This window comes from Rhamphochromis sp. 'chilingali', assembly GCF_963969265.1.
Source record: "Rhamphochromis sp. 'chilingali' genome assembly, chromosome: 14".
Lineage (NCBI taxonomy): Eukaryota > Metazoa > Chordata > Actinopteri > Cichliformes > Cichlidae > Rhamphochromis > Rhamphochromis sp. 'chilingali'.
The window spans coordinates 30,427,102-30,444,256 of record NC_137941.1 but is presented as its reverse complement, the minus strand read 5'-3'; the positions used below and the strand labels follow the sequence as shown (position 1 = coordinate 30,444,256).

The 17,155-nt window shown below is 39.4% G+C and overlaps 2 protein-coding genes across 2 annotated transcripts; one reads left to right on the top strand and one right to left on the bottom strand.

Annotated features, from left to right (window-relative positions):
• Positions 1 to 615: 615 nt before the first annotated feature.
• On the bottom strand, positions 616 to 1,566 carry LOC308410468 (olfactory receptor 13C2-like; the record flags this gene model as incomplete). The annotated part of the gene is made up of 1 exon (XM_080903804.1): positions 616 to 1,566. One exon carries the CDS (start codon positions 1,564 to 1,566, stop codon positions 616 to 618), a length of 951 nt encoding a protein of 316 aa, XP_080759930.1.
• Positions 1,567 to 16,255: 14,689 nt separating this feature from the next.
• On the top strand, positions 16,256 to 17,155 carry LOC308409690 (olfactory receptor 6N2-like; the record flags this gene model as incomplete). The annotated part of the gene is made up of 1 exon (XM_080902613.1): positions 16,256 to 17,155. The coding sequence occupies one exon, from the start codon at positions 16,256 to 16,258 to the stop codon at positions 17,153 to 17,155; it is 900 nt and encodes a 299-aa protein (XP_080758739.1).

Genomic DNA, 17,155 nt, shown 5'->3' with positions numbered 1-17,155 from the left:
CAGGGAAATTCTTGATACCATATTTGATATTATGGGGAAGATTCTGAACCCACCCATGTTCCACTAGCATATCGTAAATAAGAATTAGCAATAATGTAAAAATGAAGAAATATAAAAGTTTAAAGACATTAATTTGAAAATTGATTTAATTACCTATCATTTTACCTATGGCAGAATGAATATGTTTATGTTAAAACAACTGCATACATTTTTCATTAATGGCTTCTCCAAAGCACCTAGGTTGTAACCAAAACTCTGTAGCTCTGAAACTGTCGATATTACATCCTGGTTAGATGAGCATTGTACGGAGCACTGAAACATACAACTTAAAAAAATAAATGTGTGAAATGAATTAAAACTAATGTCATTTATTTTGCTTAAATATGTTTTCTTTAAAAAGATTGATTACTCTGTTAGACTTGTAATTATAAGAAACTAAAGAAAAACTTGTTGAGGAAGTTTGTCCTATTATCAATATGAACTATACCTGCGAAAAAGAATAGCAATAATTTATGAATAATTAAATGAGTAAAAATGACATTTTTATGTTTTACTTTTTGATTATGTTGAATGAAAAACGTTTTGAGTAACTTCAGCAAACTGATTACATAACAATTAAGGCACATTAGCATTAATACACGTAATGATTGTGGCATGACAAAATAATCTTTTTAACTGTTTAGAAATTTCCTTCATTTTGAGCCCATAAATGAATGGATTAAACAATGGATGATAGAGCAATAATTGTAATGTCATTAGTAATCGAGCAACTTTTGGAAAATCTGATTCCACTCGAGCTATGCCTACATCATAGATACTTAAACAGGAAATACTGATTAAAACTAACAGATGGGGTAAACAGGTCTCTGCAGCTTTCTTCCTAATTTCTTTACAACTTTGATAAGAAACAATAAATATTGTTGTGTATGTGAAAACTATGAAGATCATAGGAAGTATTACAAGATCTAGTAATGCAACCACACCAAAGACGGTAATTAATCTTGATCTTTGACAGTGAAGAGTGTAAACTGCATTGTTACAAAATATTCCCTTTAAATTAAAGTTACACAATGTTGCTTCAGCACTCGCTATTGCTTGGATTGCAATATGAACAGCAGGTATAAGCCAAGATACGACCAGGAAAATGATCACAGTGGTTTTGTTCATGATAGTTGGATATTCAAGAGGTTTACAAATAGCCACATATCTGTCATAAGCCATGGCTGCCAAGAGAAAGAACTCTGAACTGCCTAAAGTGTAAAACATAAAAAACTGAAAGAGACAGGCTGAATATGTTACGACTTGTTTTTCAGATAAAAAGTCAATCAGAAGTTTTGGATAAATATTTGTGCTGTAAAGGAGACAGTTAAGTAGCAAAGCTGCAATGAAAATGTACATAGGCTCATGAAGGTTTTTATGAATCCAGATCACATACACGATGGTAGAATTACTGCATATTATTATAATGTATAATGTAAAGATAATACAAAAATAAACATATCTGTACTTGTTAACCTCAATGTATCCATCTAGAGTTACATATGTGGTATTTAACTCCTCATCCATGAATTAAAAAAATAAAAATACTACAAAACAAATATAGCAGCATAACCAGTTTATATGACGACATAAAATCAAAATTGCACTAAAATGCAACCTGTGTTAGGTATTATTCTTTTAAAGATATCAGAACTTCAAATACAAGTACACTCATCAATCAAATGCTTATAGTGAATCATATGTATGTGGACTGAAGAAGAGTTTTTTTGGTTTGCTTCAACCTTGAGGGAGCTGAACTGTGAAAGTCGGTTACATCATTTTTCAGCCTCTTTTACTTGAGGATTTAGTAGTTACAGCTAATGGATCATAAGTTGCAGCTAACAATGACAATGATCAGCCAACTTCTATTAATCTAGCATAGAATTTTAATAATGTAGCAAGATTTTATTGTTAAATGTATCCTGGCTTTTTTGCACTCGGGTTCATATCTTATTTCATCAGGAGTTTTTATTTGGTTTCCATTTTAGGTGGTGTGGTCTTATGCATTGTGTACATTTTCAGTGTAAAATAAAACTTGGATAACTACCATACTAAATAACAATAATAATCATCATAAAATAATAATAATTAAAAAAACTTTAAAAAAACAAGGACAAGCTTATGCATTACAAATGCATTACAAATGTCCAACTTTTCATACATTGTTTTATTTATAGCCTATAAATAAAGCATATATATATATATATATATATATATATATATATATATATATATATATATATATATATATATACACACACTGTTACCTTCACCCTCCACATCTTCTCCAGCTCTACTCTGAGCCCTTAGTAATTCTCAAGTTCCTTGTGTTCCTTCTTCATGATGTTGCCGTCATTTGGAACTGCTACATCGATCACTACGGCCATTTTCTTCTACTTGTCTACCACTGATAGGTTTGTAGCATAAACCTATTTGCTGGAATGTTCAGATGATTCTACTACACGGTAAAGCAAGACACAAGCAGGCAAAGTCCTTTATGTTTCTCGTATACGAGGAAGACCAACTGGACAAACGCTGTTCCTTCGCTTGACCCCAGTTGCTCTTTTCTGCTCCCTCGTAACACTGCTCTTTTATTAAGGTTACGTGAATATGCATAGGCTCATTAACATAGGTTCACATGTGAACAAAGAGTACCGTCTGTGTGTGTGTGTGTGTGTAGGTATGTATGTGTGTGTGCGTGGGGGGGGGCAGAATGTGACCCCATAAACGACTTCCCTAAACTTGCTGGTCTATAAGTCCAGCAGTCCAGCTAAACAAAAGACACTTATACTAAAACAGATATAAATGAGTTTGCTATACCATATATCAGCAAGAGAAGAGACGACCTCTTCCCATGACCCTAAGATGTGAGTGTGCATGCCAGAACACTCTGTAGTCTTTGCAGACTACTAAGGATCACACATCCTATCACTACACAATCCCCTCACCTCTAAGCATATATGGTTAAATATTTCTAAGCATAAATGACAATCAACAATATAAACCTGACAACTACCACTATGTCCGGCTGGTTAGCCACCACCATTTTGTCCGTCTGTATGTTGAAGTCCCACAGGAACTTAGCTCGGTCGTTCTCCACCACCCCAGGGGGCATCTCCCATTTTGACCTTGGGACTTCAAGGCCATATTCGGCACAGATGTTTCTGTATACCATGCCAACCACTTGGTTATGGTGTTCCACGTATGCCCTGCCTGCTAGCATCGTACACATTGCTGTTATGTGCTGGATTGCTTAGGGGCATCTTTACACAGCCTGCACCTGGGGTCTTTCCCGGTGTGATAGACCCCAGCCTCTATCAGTCTTGTGCTCAGAGCTTGTTCCTGTGCTGCTATGATTAGTGCCTCTGTGCTGTCTTTTAGTCCAGCTTTGTCCAGCCACTGGTTGGATTTCTGGATGTCAGCCACTTCCTCTATCCTATTGTCCCTCTATGATGGTGCCTCCTCTTTCTCAGGTTTCTGCTGCCCGAGGTATTCACTGAGCATGTGGTTGGTTGGGGCCATCTTCCTGATGTATTCTTCAATGTTTGCTGCCTCATCCTGGACTGTTGTGCTGACACACCAGTCCCCAACCTCCTTCCTTTCGCTTAGCATACAGCCTCAGGGTGCTGGATTTGGGGTGAAACCCTCCATGCATGGTCAGAGTCTCCTGGTCATGATGTCACTGGCTTCTATCTCCACCTTTGGCCAACTTATTATGCCAGCAGGGTACCTGATCAAGGGCAGGGCGTACGTATTGATAGCCCAGATCTTGTTCTTACCATTCGACTGACTCCTCAGGACTTGCCTGACCCTCTGCATGTACTTGGTGGTTGCAGCTTTTCTAGCAGCCTCTTCATGGTTCCCATTTGCCTGTGGGATCTCCAGGTACTTGTAGCTGTCTTCAGTGTTTGCAATGTTGCCTTCTGGTAGTTCCATCCCCTCAGTTCTGACTACGTTCCCTCGCTTCATTATCATCCAACTACACTTATCCAGTCCGAACAAAATTCCGATGTCATTGCTGTATATCCTTGTGGTGACAACTGAAGGCTGGAAGAATGTATTTTGGACTGAGTAATCAAAATTTTAAATCTTCTGTTCATTATGCAAAGTCTTTGTATGCCATTGGGTCAGTGAAAGGATGGTTCCAGAGTGTGTACCATCAACTGCCAAACATAGAGGAGGAAGTGTGATGATTTGGAGCTGTTTTGTTCGTGGTTGGTGACTTATAGAGAGTGAAAGGCACCCTGAACCAAAACGGCTACCACAGCATTCTGCAGCACAATGCAATCCCCTCTGGTATGCACCAAGTTGGTCAGGGATTCATCCTATAGCAAGATAATGACCCGAAACAGTCCAAGTCCAAGCTATGCCAGAACTACCTCAGAAAAAAAAAGCACAAGAGTGTAAGCTTGAAAACATGGAGTGTGTTACGACGAAAAGGCCAGGCTTTGTGTGTGAACTCAAGTGCAGACACAGACGGAGGAAAGATTGACGTGGATACATTTATTTACAGTGACTAATTTGATAACAATGAATAGTAATTTTGCAAGAAATTCTGAAGGCTATGAACTATGAACTGTGAGGTTGAGAACTATGAACTATGAGACAAAACTATGAAACGTGAAACCTAAACTATGAACTTTGGCTAGATTCAAAAAGTCCATGAACGGATCCTGGGTGGAAATCCAGTGAATCACGGCCAGTTGGTTAAACGATGTTGTAATGGCTTACGAGTTGCAGGTGAAGACGTTATGGGAGGAGGGAGTCCAAGGGGTCTGGGTGAGCAGTGATCCAGAGAGAGTCCAGAATGTACGTGATCCAACAGGCTGGCAGGGAGGCAGACAGGTGGAGCGCCACAATGAAGGGAGTCTGACCTGATAGCAGAAAACCAGCGTCCAAACAGAGGTGAGTATTGTTCAGTATTGCTGTGAGTATAGCTGTAAAGCATGATGACCAAGTGGGTAACTACGGCAGAGAGAAAATACTATGAAATCAAAAATCAAATTCAAATTTTATTTGTCACATAAAAAGTACAACATGTAGTAAAATATTTGTGTCTGAGCTGCAGACGTAGCCGTGCCATTCCAGGGCTTGGATTTAGCATGGGAGGTCTAGCCAGGACCCTTATACTGGGTGGAAATCGAACATGCGATTCCCTTTCCGAAGGTGTGTAATCTTACCACTACACTATCCAACTGCATGAGCAAAACCACAAAACATTAAAGGATTTAACGAGAGCTTGACGGCCTAGCACTAAAATGAGTTAGGTATAGATCTGGCAGAGGTCTGTTGTGAATGCTGGACTTAAATACCGGTGACTTGATTGCAGTCAGGTGTGAAGGCTGATTGGAGTCTCTGCCGAAGGGGGATCCCAGCATTGTGTAAAAACCCAGCACTCACCTGGACCATGATAATTTGTTTTTTAATAGACCAGTAACTAAATTAATCTAGAATGCATGATGAAAATGTTCACAAATGGGTAAAAATGTCCTCTCTTTCACAGTGAAAACATCTATCCTAGCTGCATCCTGAGTTGGACATTTCAGACAATGCAGGATGGTTCCTCAATTGAACCTAGAGGTGAAACCAAACTGAAGTTAGCTGCTTCAGGTTTGGCTAATACTTCACTGTCTAAGTCTGGCCTGTTGCAGTGGTATGCTTCTAACTAACAAACAGTATGGTCCTGACAAGATGCTAACTTGTTGAAATTCTGCTCGGCAGCACAGTGTTTTAGACGCTTGATTATCTATGCATTCCTGGCTTGGCCACCCAGCCAATGTCCACTTTGTTCAAGACAGTCCAATGAAATCTAAAAACCATTGCATTCTTCAGTTATAAATATTGATTTATATCTCTTTGTACTTAACAATTTTACTTTTACTTATTTAGTTAACAATCTCTCACTTTGTGTGAGAATCAACATTTTATTGATGTGATGAACTCCTCTTTTATAAATTGGTGAGGACTTCTACACTAACAGTCACATTTATAGCTACATGTTGACAGACTTTTCAAAATCATCTGCAATAGAAAAAAGTAAAGACAAAAAGAAAATGAAGGCAGCTCTTCAAGTGGGCACTGATAGGAAAAGAAACATAGCTGTTGATAATAATGCAGATTTGGGTCCTGCTGTTAAATGAAACCTTCCCCTTGTATATGTAAGTATTCTTTTGCCATGTTATCAGACTGTAGAGTGACAAATTAGTCAAACATAATAAAAAATATAAGAGTAGCACATGCAGCTGGCTGCCGGCGGAGCTCACGGGCACGTCACTGCAATCCCCCCTGGCCTCTGCTCCGCGGATACTGAGTGACCCTCATCCGGGACTCTCCTCAGCTCTTTCTGGGACAGTGGCGCGGCTGCCCCTCTGTTGGTCTTCCTTGGTCTCTTGTGTTCTGGGGGCCTCTGGATGTCTGGAGTCTTGATCTCCTCCATACCTGCTTCATGCCCTGGAGGATGGGGCTGTGGCTCCCCACACCCTCTAGCAGATCATTACATGAAGGAACCTTTTAAAAACAACCGCGCTCATGCTCACAAGTGTACACACGGGTGATCACACATACAAACTACACCCTTTTTGGCTCCTACTTCAAAGCACACTGTGCGCTGTCGATCTTACGTGCTGCACAATAATGTTTAATATTTAGTATTTACTGTTACATTCCCATAGATCATCGTGATGTTGTTTATTATGTTGCTCTTTTTTTTTTCTTCTGCTTATTTTCTCTTTTTTCTTTCTCAACAGGTGATCCAGGTGATTGATCTATGTATTTTTTGTCTGCTTATTTTATTGTTTTTTGCCCTTTATCCCCGTCCCTCTTCCCTGCTGTTTTTCTTTCCCTCTTTCATTGTCCCTTTTCTTTTCCCCGGTCAAGTCTGTCCCATACTTAACAAGTAAAATAAAATAAAATAAACAATAAAAGGTGAATCAAATGGACCATTACGGCAAGGCTGGGATGGTCCATTTGGTAAAGTAAATCCGTTGGGCATCTTTCTTTGCCTTTAGACAATAATTCTGATGGCAAAAGAACCAAACGGGACAGGAAAAAAAAAAGAAAAAAAAAGAGAAAGAAAAAAAGAAACATAGCTGTTGATAATAATGCAGATTTGGATCCTGCTGTTAAATGAAACCTTCCCCTTGTATATGTAAGCATTCTTTTGCCATGTTATCAGACTGTAGAGTGACAAATTAATAAAACATAAGAGTAGCACATGGGTGTAGAATTTCTAGCTAACAACATGCTTGTAATACAGTGTGTTTTCACCATTGTTTTTTCCTGAAATTGGCTTTATTTTGGTATTAATACAGTTTCTTTCTAGAAGTACTTTAGTGTTACCTTAAAACTTCACACATCACCTACAGCAAAGTGCAAAAGCAACCCAAGACTTTTTTGTGGCAAAGGAATGGTGTTTATGTTAAGATGTGCTGCTGGTGAGATTGTTGAACCTTTGTAATGTTGGGATTCAGAGATTCTTTTATTGCTACCATATAATCTGCCTTATGAAGAATGTATTAATAACATGTTTCACAGTATCATTTATCAGTAATATTTCCTACAGGGTTTATATTGCATTGAATATGTCTGTCTTCACATTGACCTTTCTATTTTTTATAGGTTGAGTTCATTTTATACACAATGCATAAATGTGCTTGGTTAGAGTTGATGTTCCATTCTAGAAGGTTTTAAGCTTCACTGGTGAGAGTGTCCAGATGATACATGCTGAGGGGAGATGAGAACATAGCAGGTTAATTGCATGCATGCTTACAATACACATATTAATCTAGTAGCAGGTTTGAGTGAAGGCCTAAGCGTCTTCTACTTCAGTTTGAGACTGGCTGCTAAAGTACTCTACTTAGTAATTAATGACGAGGGTCCATTATTAGCTCTCAGAGATGCTAAGACCTGAAGTTATTACCTTAAAAGGCAAGTAATGTAGAAAGGAGAAGTTATATGTCGGTGTAAGGTTATATGTACGTGATGTACCCTTGTCTGCACGAATTGAACTTTTGCCCGTCTGTCACCATGTATTTTTGAACTGTATTGACGTAGGTGTGATATTTTGTCCTATAAAACCAGAACCCAATGTATTCTTGTCAGAGCAAAACAATCCATATGCTGACGGTTGGTTGTTCTCCTGTGATAATAAAACTCATCGTTTGATTGCACTTTTCCGGAGCCTCCGTAGTTTGTTGTCTGGTCTAAAGTTGATCGATCTCGCAACAGTATCCTTAAAAGAAATATATTCAGAGCACTGGAAAATGACAACAAATGAAGTTTGTTGTGGTTTTTTCTTTTCTTTTTTGTGTGTGTGTTTTTTCCCCCATCATCTGGTCCTCTTCATGGCAGCCAGTATATCATTGTATCTGAGGGTTTGTAAACAACAGACAACTATACCTACATTATTAGTAGTTAAGTTAACCGAAGTCAAAGTTCTCTGGTGTCTAATATATTTACTAATATAAGCTTGAGGAGCTTAAGGGTCCTGTGCAGCATCCTTGCTGTTATTTGGACTGCACTTTTCTGGACAGAGATCTGGGATGTCCTTCACTACCCCAAGTCCTAAAATTACTATGTGAAACACTGTTTCTTTCACCCTCCACATCTTCTCACGTTCCTCTCTCAGCCCTTGGTACTTCTAAAGCTTCTCATGTTCCTTCTTCCTGGAGTTGCTATCACTTGGTAACACCACAGTACATCTATCACTACAGCTAATAGACCCCATTCCAACAGTACTGCTCAGAGAGGTCCTACCTTAAAGTATACCTCAGTCTTAAATATGGGCTACATACCACAGGCCTTTAAAGTGGACACGAAACACTTCATTTATAGAGGCTAATTTACATGATGGAGCCCAGCTCTCACAAACTGACACAGTGTGTGTTGCTGGATTTAGGAAAATAGTGCTTAAAACGCTAAAGAAGCTAACTAGAGTCCATGATCGTCTGGCAGCACATGAGGTCACCACCATGAGGGAGAGGTCGCCACACCACATGACCCTGCTAAGATGAACAGACATATGGCTCAATACACAGAAGGGAATAAGCAGGAATTCCAGAGAAACAACACACCAGCTACTGGTACAAGGTACCCAATACTACAAGACCAGGCTCAGCAACTTATGCATCACCTGGATTGACAAGAAAGCCTATGACTCGATGCCCCACACACAGATCTTGGAACGCATAGATTTGTACAAGATAAAAAGGACACTAAGAGCCTGAATCAGAAATTTGATGGGGATGTGGCGAACTTCAAGCCTATAGCACAAGTCGCCATCAAGTGCGGGATTTACCAAGGAGATGCGCTGTCCCCACTCGTGTTCTACATATGCCTGAAACCCCTGAGTCATTGACAGTAATAACATCGGAATGTAATTTGTACTGGAAAAATGTAGTTGGATGTACCTGGGAATCCCACGAACAAATAACCATGAAGAAACTGCTAGGAAAGCCAGTCTCCAGCAGTGTTGACTGCCTGTTGCCTCTGGTCCTCTGGGATTCACCCTTTGGCAGTGGGCAACCCATCTGGGCCTTCCTGATAAAAAATATCTAATATAGTAGAATAGAATAGAATAGAATAGAATAAACCTTTATTATCCCATGGATAACAGATTTTTTACATAGATTGTTACATAACTGTACATACAGTAGCTTTTTCACATTTTAGTTCAAAAACCAGAACCTCAGAGATACATACTTCATCAATCTTAAAAAGTGAACATTTGATAAATGCCACAGCCAAAACTTCACCCTGGCCACTTTCTCTGGGCCAATTAAAACAATCATAAAGGGAGGGCATAGTTCACCAACTAGGCAGTCCTCTCGAGAGTTTATTCATTTAAATAATTTAAAAATAAGTTATATTATCAAGTGGTCTAACATTAAAAAGACTAAACTTAGCAAGGTGAATGGAGGTGGCAAAGAAATTGTAGGTTGTAGATGAGGGGTGTCCAAACTTGGCCCGCGGTTGTCCAGGAAAAGGCTACAATAGCCAGCTATGAGGTCACCCAACCCATCGCAAGACATGGCAAGCCTTTTTCAGATGGAGACCTCATAAAACACGGCCTCGTTAAAGTCACGGAAATAATGTGCCCGGAAAAAGTGCAGGACTTCAACAACGTCAGCATGTCCAGAAATCCAGTTGTGCGACGGATTGAAGACTCGTTAGCCAACATATAACTGCAACTGTCTGATAAAGCTGTGCTTTTGATTTTTACTCCATCGCATGCGATGAGAGCACCGATGCCACAGACACCGCAGAGTATAACAATAGGCTCTCATCAGAGCTCATCAACCCTCGGAGAAACTTAACCCTTGTTTAACCAGAACAAATATATAAATTTGTGTCCCTTTTTTTGTTGTTTAAATAAATATATTGATCTTGTTTCACTTTCATTAAACAACAGTAAGAACAGAAACAATGAACATAAAATATTTTACTTTTTCTTCTTTTTTGTTTGAGATGATTTTAAGAACTGGTCTAATTCAAAAAACGTCTCAGACAATGTGATGTGTTAGGTTTAAAAAACAAACATTACAAATTAACAGCTTCGAGCTGGGGCTCGGTCGGGCCACTTCGGGGGTGGGGTGCCCCCAGCCTCTCGGCCTGGGGCTCGGTCACTCAGGCACAGCTGGCTGCCGGCGGAGCTCACGGGCGCGTCACTGCAACCCCCCCTGGCTTCTGCTCCGCGGCTGCTGAGTGACCCCTCATCTGGGACTCTCCTCAGCTCTCTCTGGGACAGTGGCGCAGCTGCCCCTCTGTTGGTCTTCCTTGGTCTCTTGTGTTCTGGGGGCCTCTGGATGTCTGGAGTTTTGATCTCCTCCATACCTGCTTCATGCCCTGGAGGACGGGGCTGTGGCCCCCCCACACCCTCTAGCAGATCATTACATGAAGGAACCTTTAAAAAAAAAAAAAACAAGCGCGTCCATGCTCACAGGTGTACACACGGGTGATCACACCCACAAACTACACCCTTTTTGGCTCCTACCTCAAAGCACACTGTGTTCTGTTGATCTTATGTGCTGCACAATAATGTTTAATATTTAGTATTTACTGTCATATTCCCATATATCATTGTGATGCTGTTTATTCTATTACTCTTGTTCTCTTCTGCTTGTTTTCTTTTTTCTTTCTCAACAGGTGATCCAGGTGATCGATATATGCATTTTCTTTTTTTTTCTTTTTCTGCCCGTTCTGTTGGTTTATGTTTTTTGCCCTTCTCCCCCGTCCCTCTTCTCAGCTGTTTCTCTTTCCCTCTTTCTTTCTCCCCTTCTTTCCCCCAGTCAAGTCTGTCCCGTATTCAGCAAGTGAAAATAAAATAAACAATAAAAGGTGAATCAAATGGACCATTACGGCAAGGCTGGTATGGTCAATTTGGTAAAGTAAATCCGTTGGGCATCTTTCTTTGCCTTTAGACAAGAATTCTGATGGCAAAAGAGCCAAACGGGACAGGCAAAAAACCAACAAAAAAACAAAAAACAAATTAACAGCTTCATCCTGTGCAACAAATAAACCCAAGGATGTTTGTATCTTGCTGAAGAGGAAATTCAACTTCCCCATCAGGTATAGCACAAATAATAAAAATGGCTGGCTGGCCCTTATCACTGGCAGTATTGTAAATCACAAACTAGCATTTGTATCTGTATACTTTCCAAATGAGCCAGACAGAGACTTTTTATCTATATTGCCAAGACACTATTAGACATAGCTGGACTGGCCATCAGCCCGCCGATAGTGATTTTTCATTTTTATGGGCAGAGGCCAATTTTTTTTTTTTTTTTGGTAACGGTATGAACAATTAAAGGTGGTGGATTGGCCAGATGCTGGCCGATGTGTAAAAATAACTCAGTTGTTTGATGGTGGCTATGGCGGAGCTTCCATAAAGGCCAGCAGGTGGATGAGGGAAAGGGGAGGCAGGAGGAGAGACCCAAGGCAGCCGCTGGTCCGACTGTCAGGTGAACTGAACTTCAGGTAAGAAGTTATGACCTGCATTCTATCTGGGTCAGATATAAACCAAGTTTAGGTGTAGTTTATTTTCATTGTGCTGACTTTTTACCGTCAGTTACTATAACTCATACTCAGTGTTGGGGAGTAACGGAATACATGTACTGCCGTTACGTATTTAAAATACAAAATATGAGTAACTGTATTCCGTTACAGTTACCATTTAAAAAGGTGGTATTCAGAATACAGTTACTTTGTTGAAATAAATGGATTACACGGCGGTATTTTCCTGTTTCATATTGTCGCGGGTCAGGACTGTTTGGGTTTTGTTTGACAGCTACGTTCTGTTGTTCCAGGCGGCAGCGTTATGGTTGCCATGGTTACAGGGCGACGCTCTCTCTCTCTCACTACGACTGTGTGTTTCCTGGGTGAGAGAGCGCCTTTTCGTTGTTGTTGTTGTTGTGCTAAGTTAACAGGCAGAATGCTACAAGCATAGCTCTAAAGAATGTAGCATCATGGGCAGTGTAGTCCGTGTTGCAGGGAGAATGGACTGCCATACACGTTATGGGTCTGTGAGCGCGAGGAGGGAGAAAAAGGGGAGTGGAAAGGTACGAGTTGTCATCGAGGAAAAACGGGAGCTGGAAGCATGTAAATATAATAATAACCACTGCAGCCAAGAAGAGTGCCTGACGTGCCCAGTTGTAAGTAAGCTATTAAGACTCGACTGTACACCGTGTTCGTGTTTTCCTCCGAAACAATAAGTTCCGTTGGAGCAGCCTTTCAACACCTCTCTCTGTCTCTCGCAAGAAAAGTTGACCCACACAACAAAGTAAAGCTAGTTTTCGGCTATGAACCGACAGGGACCCCGCCGTATTAGTCAGAGGTCCCTTTACTACAGTTCGGAGTCGCGGACCTTCAGTAATAGTAATAAATCACACAGCAATAGTACATTCACGTTGTTGTAAAAAGCATGATAATATATTAAGTAATCCAAAGTATTCAGAATACGTTACTGTCATTGAGTAACGTAACGGAATACATTACAGAATACATTTTGGGGCATGTATTCTGTATTCTGTAATGGAATGCATTTTAAAAGTAACCTTCCCAACACTGCTCATACTGCATACTAGCTAGCATGACGGAGTTTCTATACAGCTGGGTGGGTGCTATGATGTTAATGATAGTGAACTTTATTTTATTCATAAGGTTTGTTAGTAGAGTTGCCAACCGTCCCGTAAAAAACGGAATTGTCCCGTATTCAGAGAAAATATTACGTTTTTCGTATTGAGCTGAAAAGGAACACAGTTTGTCCCGTACTTCAGCTAGAATGGAAAAAAGACACAACGTTGGAGTTATTCTGTGTCTTTACGCTGTCAGCTGCCTCTTCTTCTCTCTTGTTTGTTTATCGCCCACTTTGCTCCAGAAAGAGGAAACCAGCGGATGTTGCGCTAAACAACAGCAGCACATTTAAGCGTGATAAGCTGTTGTTAGAAATTATTTAATATTAATTTCTAGTAACAGTTGATGTTTGCTACTGCCACAGTTGTAAAAGCTGCTGGTCATGATATATGGTGAGAGGGAAACATGAAGATAAAACCAGGAGATGTCTTTACTGAATCATCAGAGCTGAACATGTGATGGAGAAACAGGTTTATCTTTTAGGTGACATGGATGAGTTGAAGGGAAGTTATGAACAAATAACACCATAAATAATTATCTGAATCTTACAACCAAAGTTTTTAGTATGACGTAAAATGTATAGAAATCATACATATACCAAAAAGACAGTGTACATCACTGTCACAACAGCGTTTCTTTTCATCCAAAGGCTTTATAGTTTTTCCTATAATACGTGGTGGGCCGGTCTCTAGTCAAAATACCCAGGCCGATTTTTTGTCCCAGTACAGCCCTGTTATTAGAACACAATGATCATTCTTACTGTTGGGAGGTGACTGCAATGCCGCCATCAACCCTGTTATTGATAAATCTAATCCAGATGCAGCATCTAATCTCTCATCGTCTCTAGAGCTGGGCGATATAAGATTTTTTCATATCACGATATGTTTTTTTCATTTCAGGCGATAACGATATATATCACGATATAAGCCAAATAACTATATTTGTAAGATTTAAATGTGCCGTTGCTCACAAGTAAAATGTGAAATAATCAGCAGCTTGTTTTTATTTAAATATTTATTTCCCATAATAAGTTCAACAGGGTAGATGTACTTAAGGAACATGAGACTTTTTCAGATAAATAAAGGCAAATATTGCAAACTACACACAAGGCAGCCGCTAAAGCATTTAAGTTTCAAAATAGAACAAACGAAACAGACTACTAAATTGTCAATTCCACTTAGAAACAAAATATTAATTCTAAAAATAAATCTTAGTTTGTTTTACAGAAGAACAGACAAAACTGACTAACTTTTGTCAATATCAAATAAACTGAGAACTAAAAGGAAATTCTCAATCTCTCCTTGTTGTATAGCTTAGCTTTTCAAACAGTTTTAACAGTTACTTTAGTCTGACAAAAGCCGAATGACGAATTAGCGCTTCCAGTCAGAGACTGAGGCTACGTCCACACGTACACGGGTATTTTTGAAAACGGAGATTTTCCGTTTTCGTTTTAAAAAATAATCCCGTCCACACATAAAGGCAGAAATGAAGGAAAACGCTGCTATGAACATGCCAAAGCAGCAGGTGGAGCTAGAGTCCTAACCGTGCAGAAATGTTGGCCAATCAGAAGTCTAGAAGCCTCGGTGGGAAAAAGTAAACAAAGCTGGGGCATAGAAGCAGAACCGAGTCGTAAGTGTGGAGGGACAGTAACTGTGTGTATATGTAAGCATTTAAACACTGCAGAGAGTAGAATTAACAGTAACAGTATTGTAGAAATTCATTTCACCGAAACAATAACGTGGCGCACAGTGTGACGCATGCACCAGTTTATTGTATTTCCAGACTTGCTTTCGGCACAATTTACAGTGAACGCTACTCTGTTTTTTGTCAGACTTGAAATAGCCGAAATACCTTCACACTACGGAACTTCTATGGCTCTTCCGTTCGACAATCTCTCCGGCATTGGAACCATCATCTGTTTTCTCTTCGGTAACCTTCGGTCACGCTCGGTTGATTTTTCTAGTCGGCACACTCATTTCCTCCATTACCCGGGAGGTACGGTGGCTGGCTGCTTCCCAAACAAATACACATGTGCGGCTTGGCACTTGTGCTGTACGTAACAAGTCACGCGACGTGACGCTGCGGCTGTGATTGGTTCGGCTCTGCGCTACTTAATTTGGATTGGCTGACCTCTATTCAGCCAATCTTGACATCTGCTCACTCAGCTATATTATGCAGCGTTGACCTGCCTAACACTAAGACTATGGCCTCAGCACAGTCAAAATGAACATACTGTTATGTCTTAATTTCCTTTTATTCATGTTGCCACTCCTCCCTCCTCTGACTTACTTTAAGGATATACACTCTGTGGTGTCTAAATTTATTTTGAATGGGAAAAGGCCTAGGATACGTTTGTCAACATTGCAGCAGGCCAAATTACTTGGTGGTTTGGCAGTACTTCGAGTTTTACTACTGGTCATTCAAAATCAGGGTGCTTAGGGGGTTGTTCACGAGGCTTCTACTGCATGGAAAATGATTGAATCCGCTAAGGCAGTACCACAATATACACACCAAAAAGCTCAGCAACGACAACAAATTTGGGCCTATTATTGCAAACTCTATAAAGGCTGTAGTTTCTTTGTGGCAGAATAGACTGACAAAACCAAAGTGTTCCATTATTTAGAGCCCACACTTTTTTACTACCTTTTCCAAGTGTTTTGCTCTCTATAATAAATTCCTATAAGCAATAGAATTTTCTTAAAATACATTTACTTATGAGAATCGCATGGTTTGTTGTGTTTAGTGCACCTAACGCTGAATTTTTTTTTTCAAAGTGCAAAGTGTGGTTCGGAAGATAAAAAAAGAATGTGCACCCATGTAGGTAAGGTCTAACAGCTAACACTCTCTTAAAGTGGTCAACATAGTAGCAAGTCCATGTGGACGGTTTAATGAGATCCATAGAGACTGAAGTTTCATTATATATTTGATGTAACTTGAGTTGTTCACTTTTAAAAAATGAACACACACCAAGTTTAGGTAGCTATCAATAAGACAATCTACATAAAACAAATATTTTATATACACTGTTTGTTACTCGTTCTACCTGTTTTACATTTTAGTTCAGTTTCTGATCTTCACAAATGCTGAAATGAATATAACATATATAACTTTTGGTGGTCATGTGGAAGTGGAGAAATACAGATATATTTATTTTGTAATTATGTTTATGGTATACGGTCTAATAATTTGCAGCAATTCCACTATTGTGTGGCTTATCGTAGTTCAAAAAAGCCTTCATGAGCCTATGTATATTTTCATTGCTGCTTTGTTAGTGAATTCTGTTGTTTTGAGCACTGTCATCTATCCAAAGCTTTTGATTGACTTCTTATCTGAAAAACAGATTATTTTGTATCAAGCCTGTCTGTTTCAAGTATTCCTGTTTTATGCCTTAAGTTGCTCAGAATTCTTACTGCTGTCAGCTATGGCTTATGACAGATATGTGTCTATATGTAAACCTTTGCAATATCCTTCTATAATGAGAAGAACAAGAGTCAATCTTTTCCTGCTTTTGTGCTGGTTTTTACCTGCTATTCAGGTTGCAGTGCCAATAGCAGGAAATGCAAATACACCACTCTGTAACTTTACTCTGAAAGGTATTTTTTGTAACAATTCGGCCAACTATCTTTATTGTGTCAATTCAAGAGAATTATCTATATATGGTATGGTTGTTCTATTTAATGTTGCAATTTCTCCTATGTTTTTTATACTTTTTACATACATAAAGATAATTATAGTTGCCTATCAGAGTTGTGGAAATGTCAGAAAAAAAGCTGCACAAACCTGTTTGCCTCATGTGCTAGTTCTAATGAACTATTCTTGTTTGCTTACGTATGATATGGTTATAGTTAGACTGGAATCAGAGTTTCCTAAAACTGCACGTTTTATAATGACATTACAGTTTGTAACATATAACCCTCTTTGTAATCCAATAATATATGGACTAAAGATGAAAGAAATTTCTAAACACCTCAAAATACTGTTCAGTTAA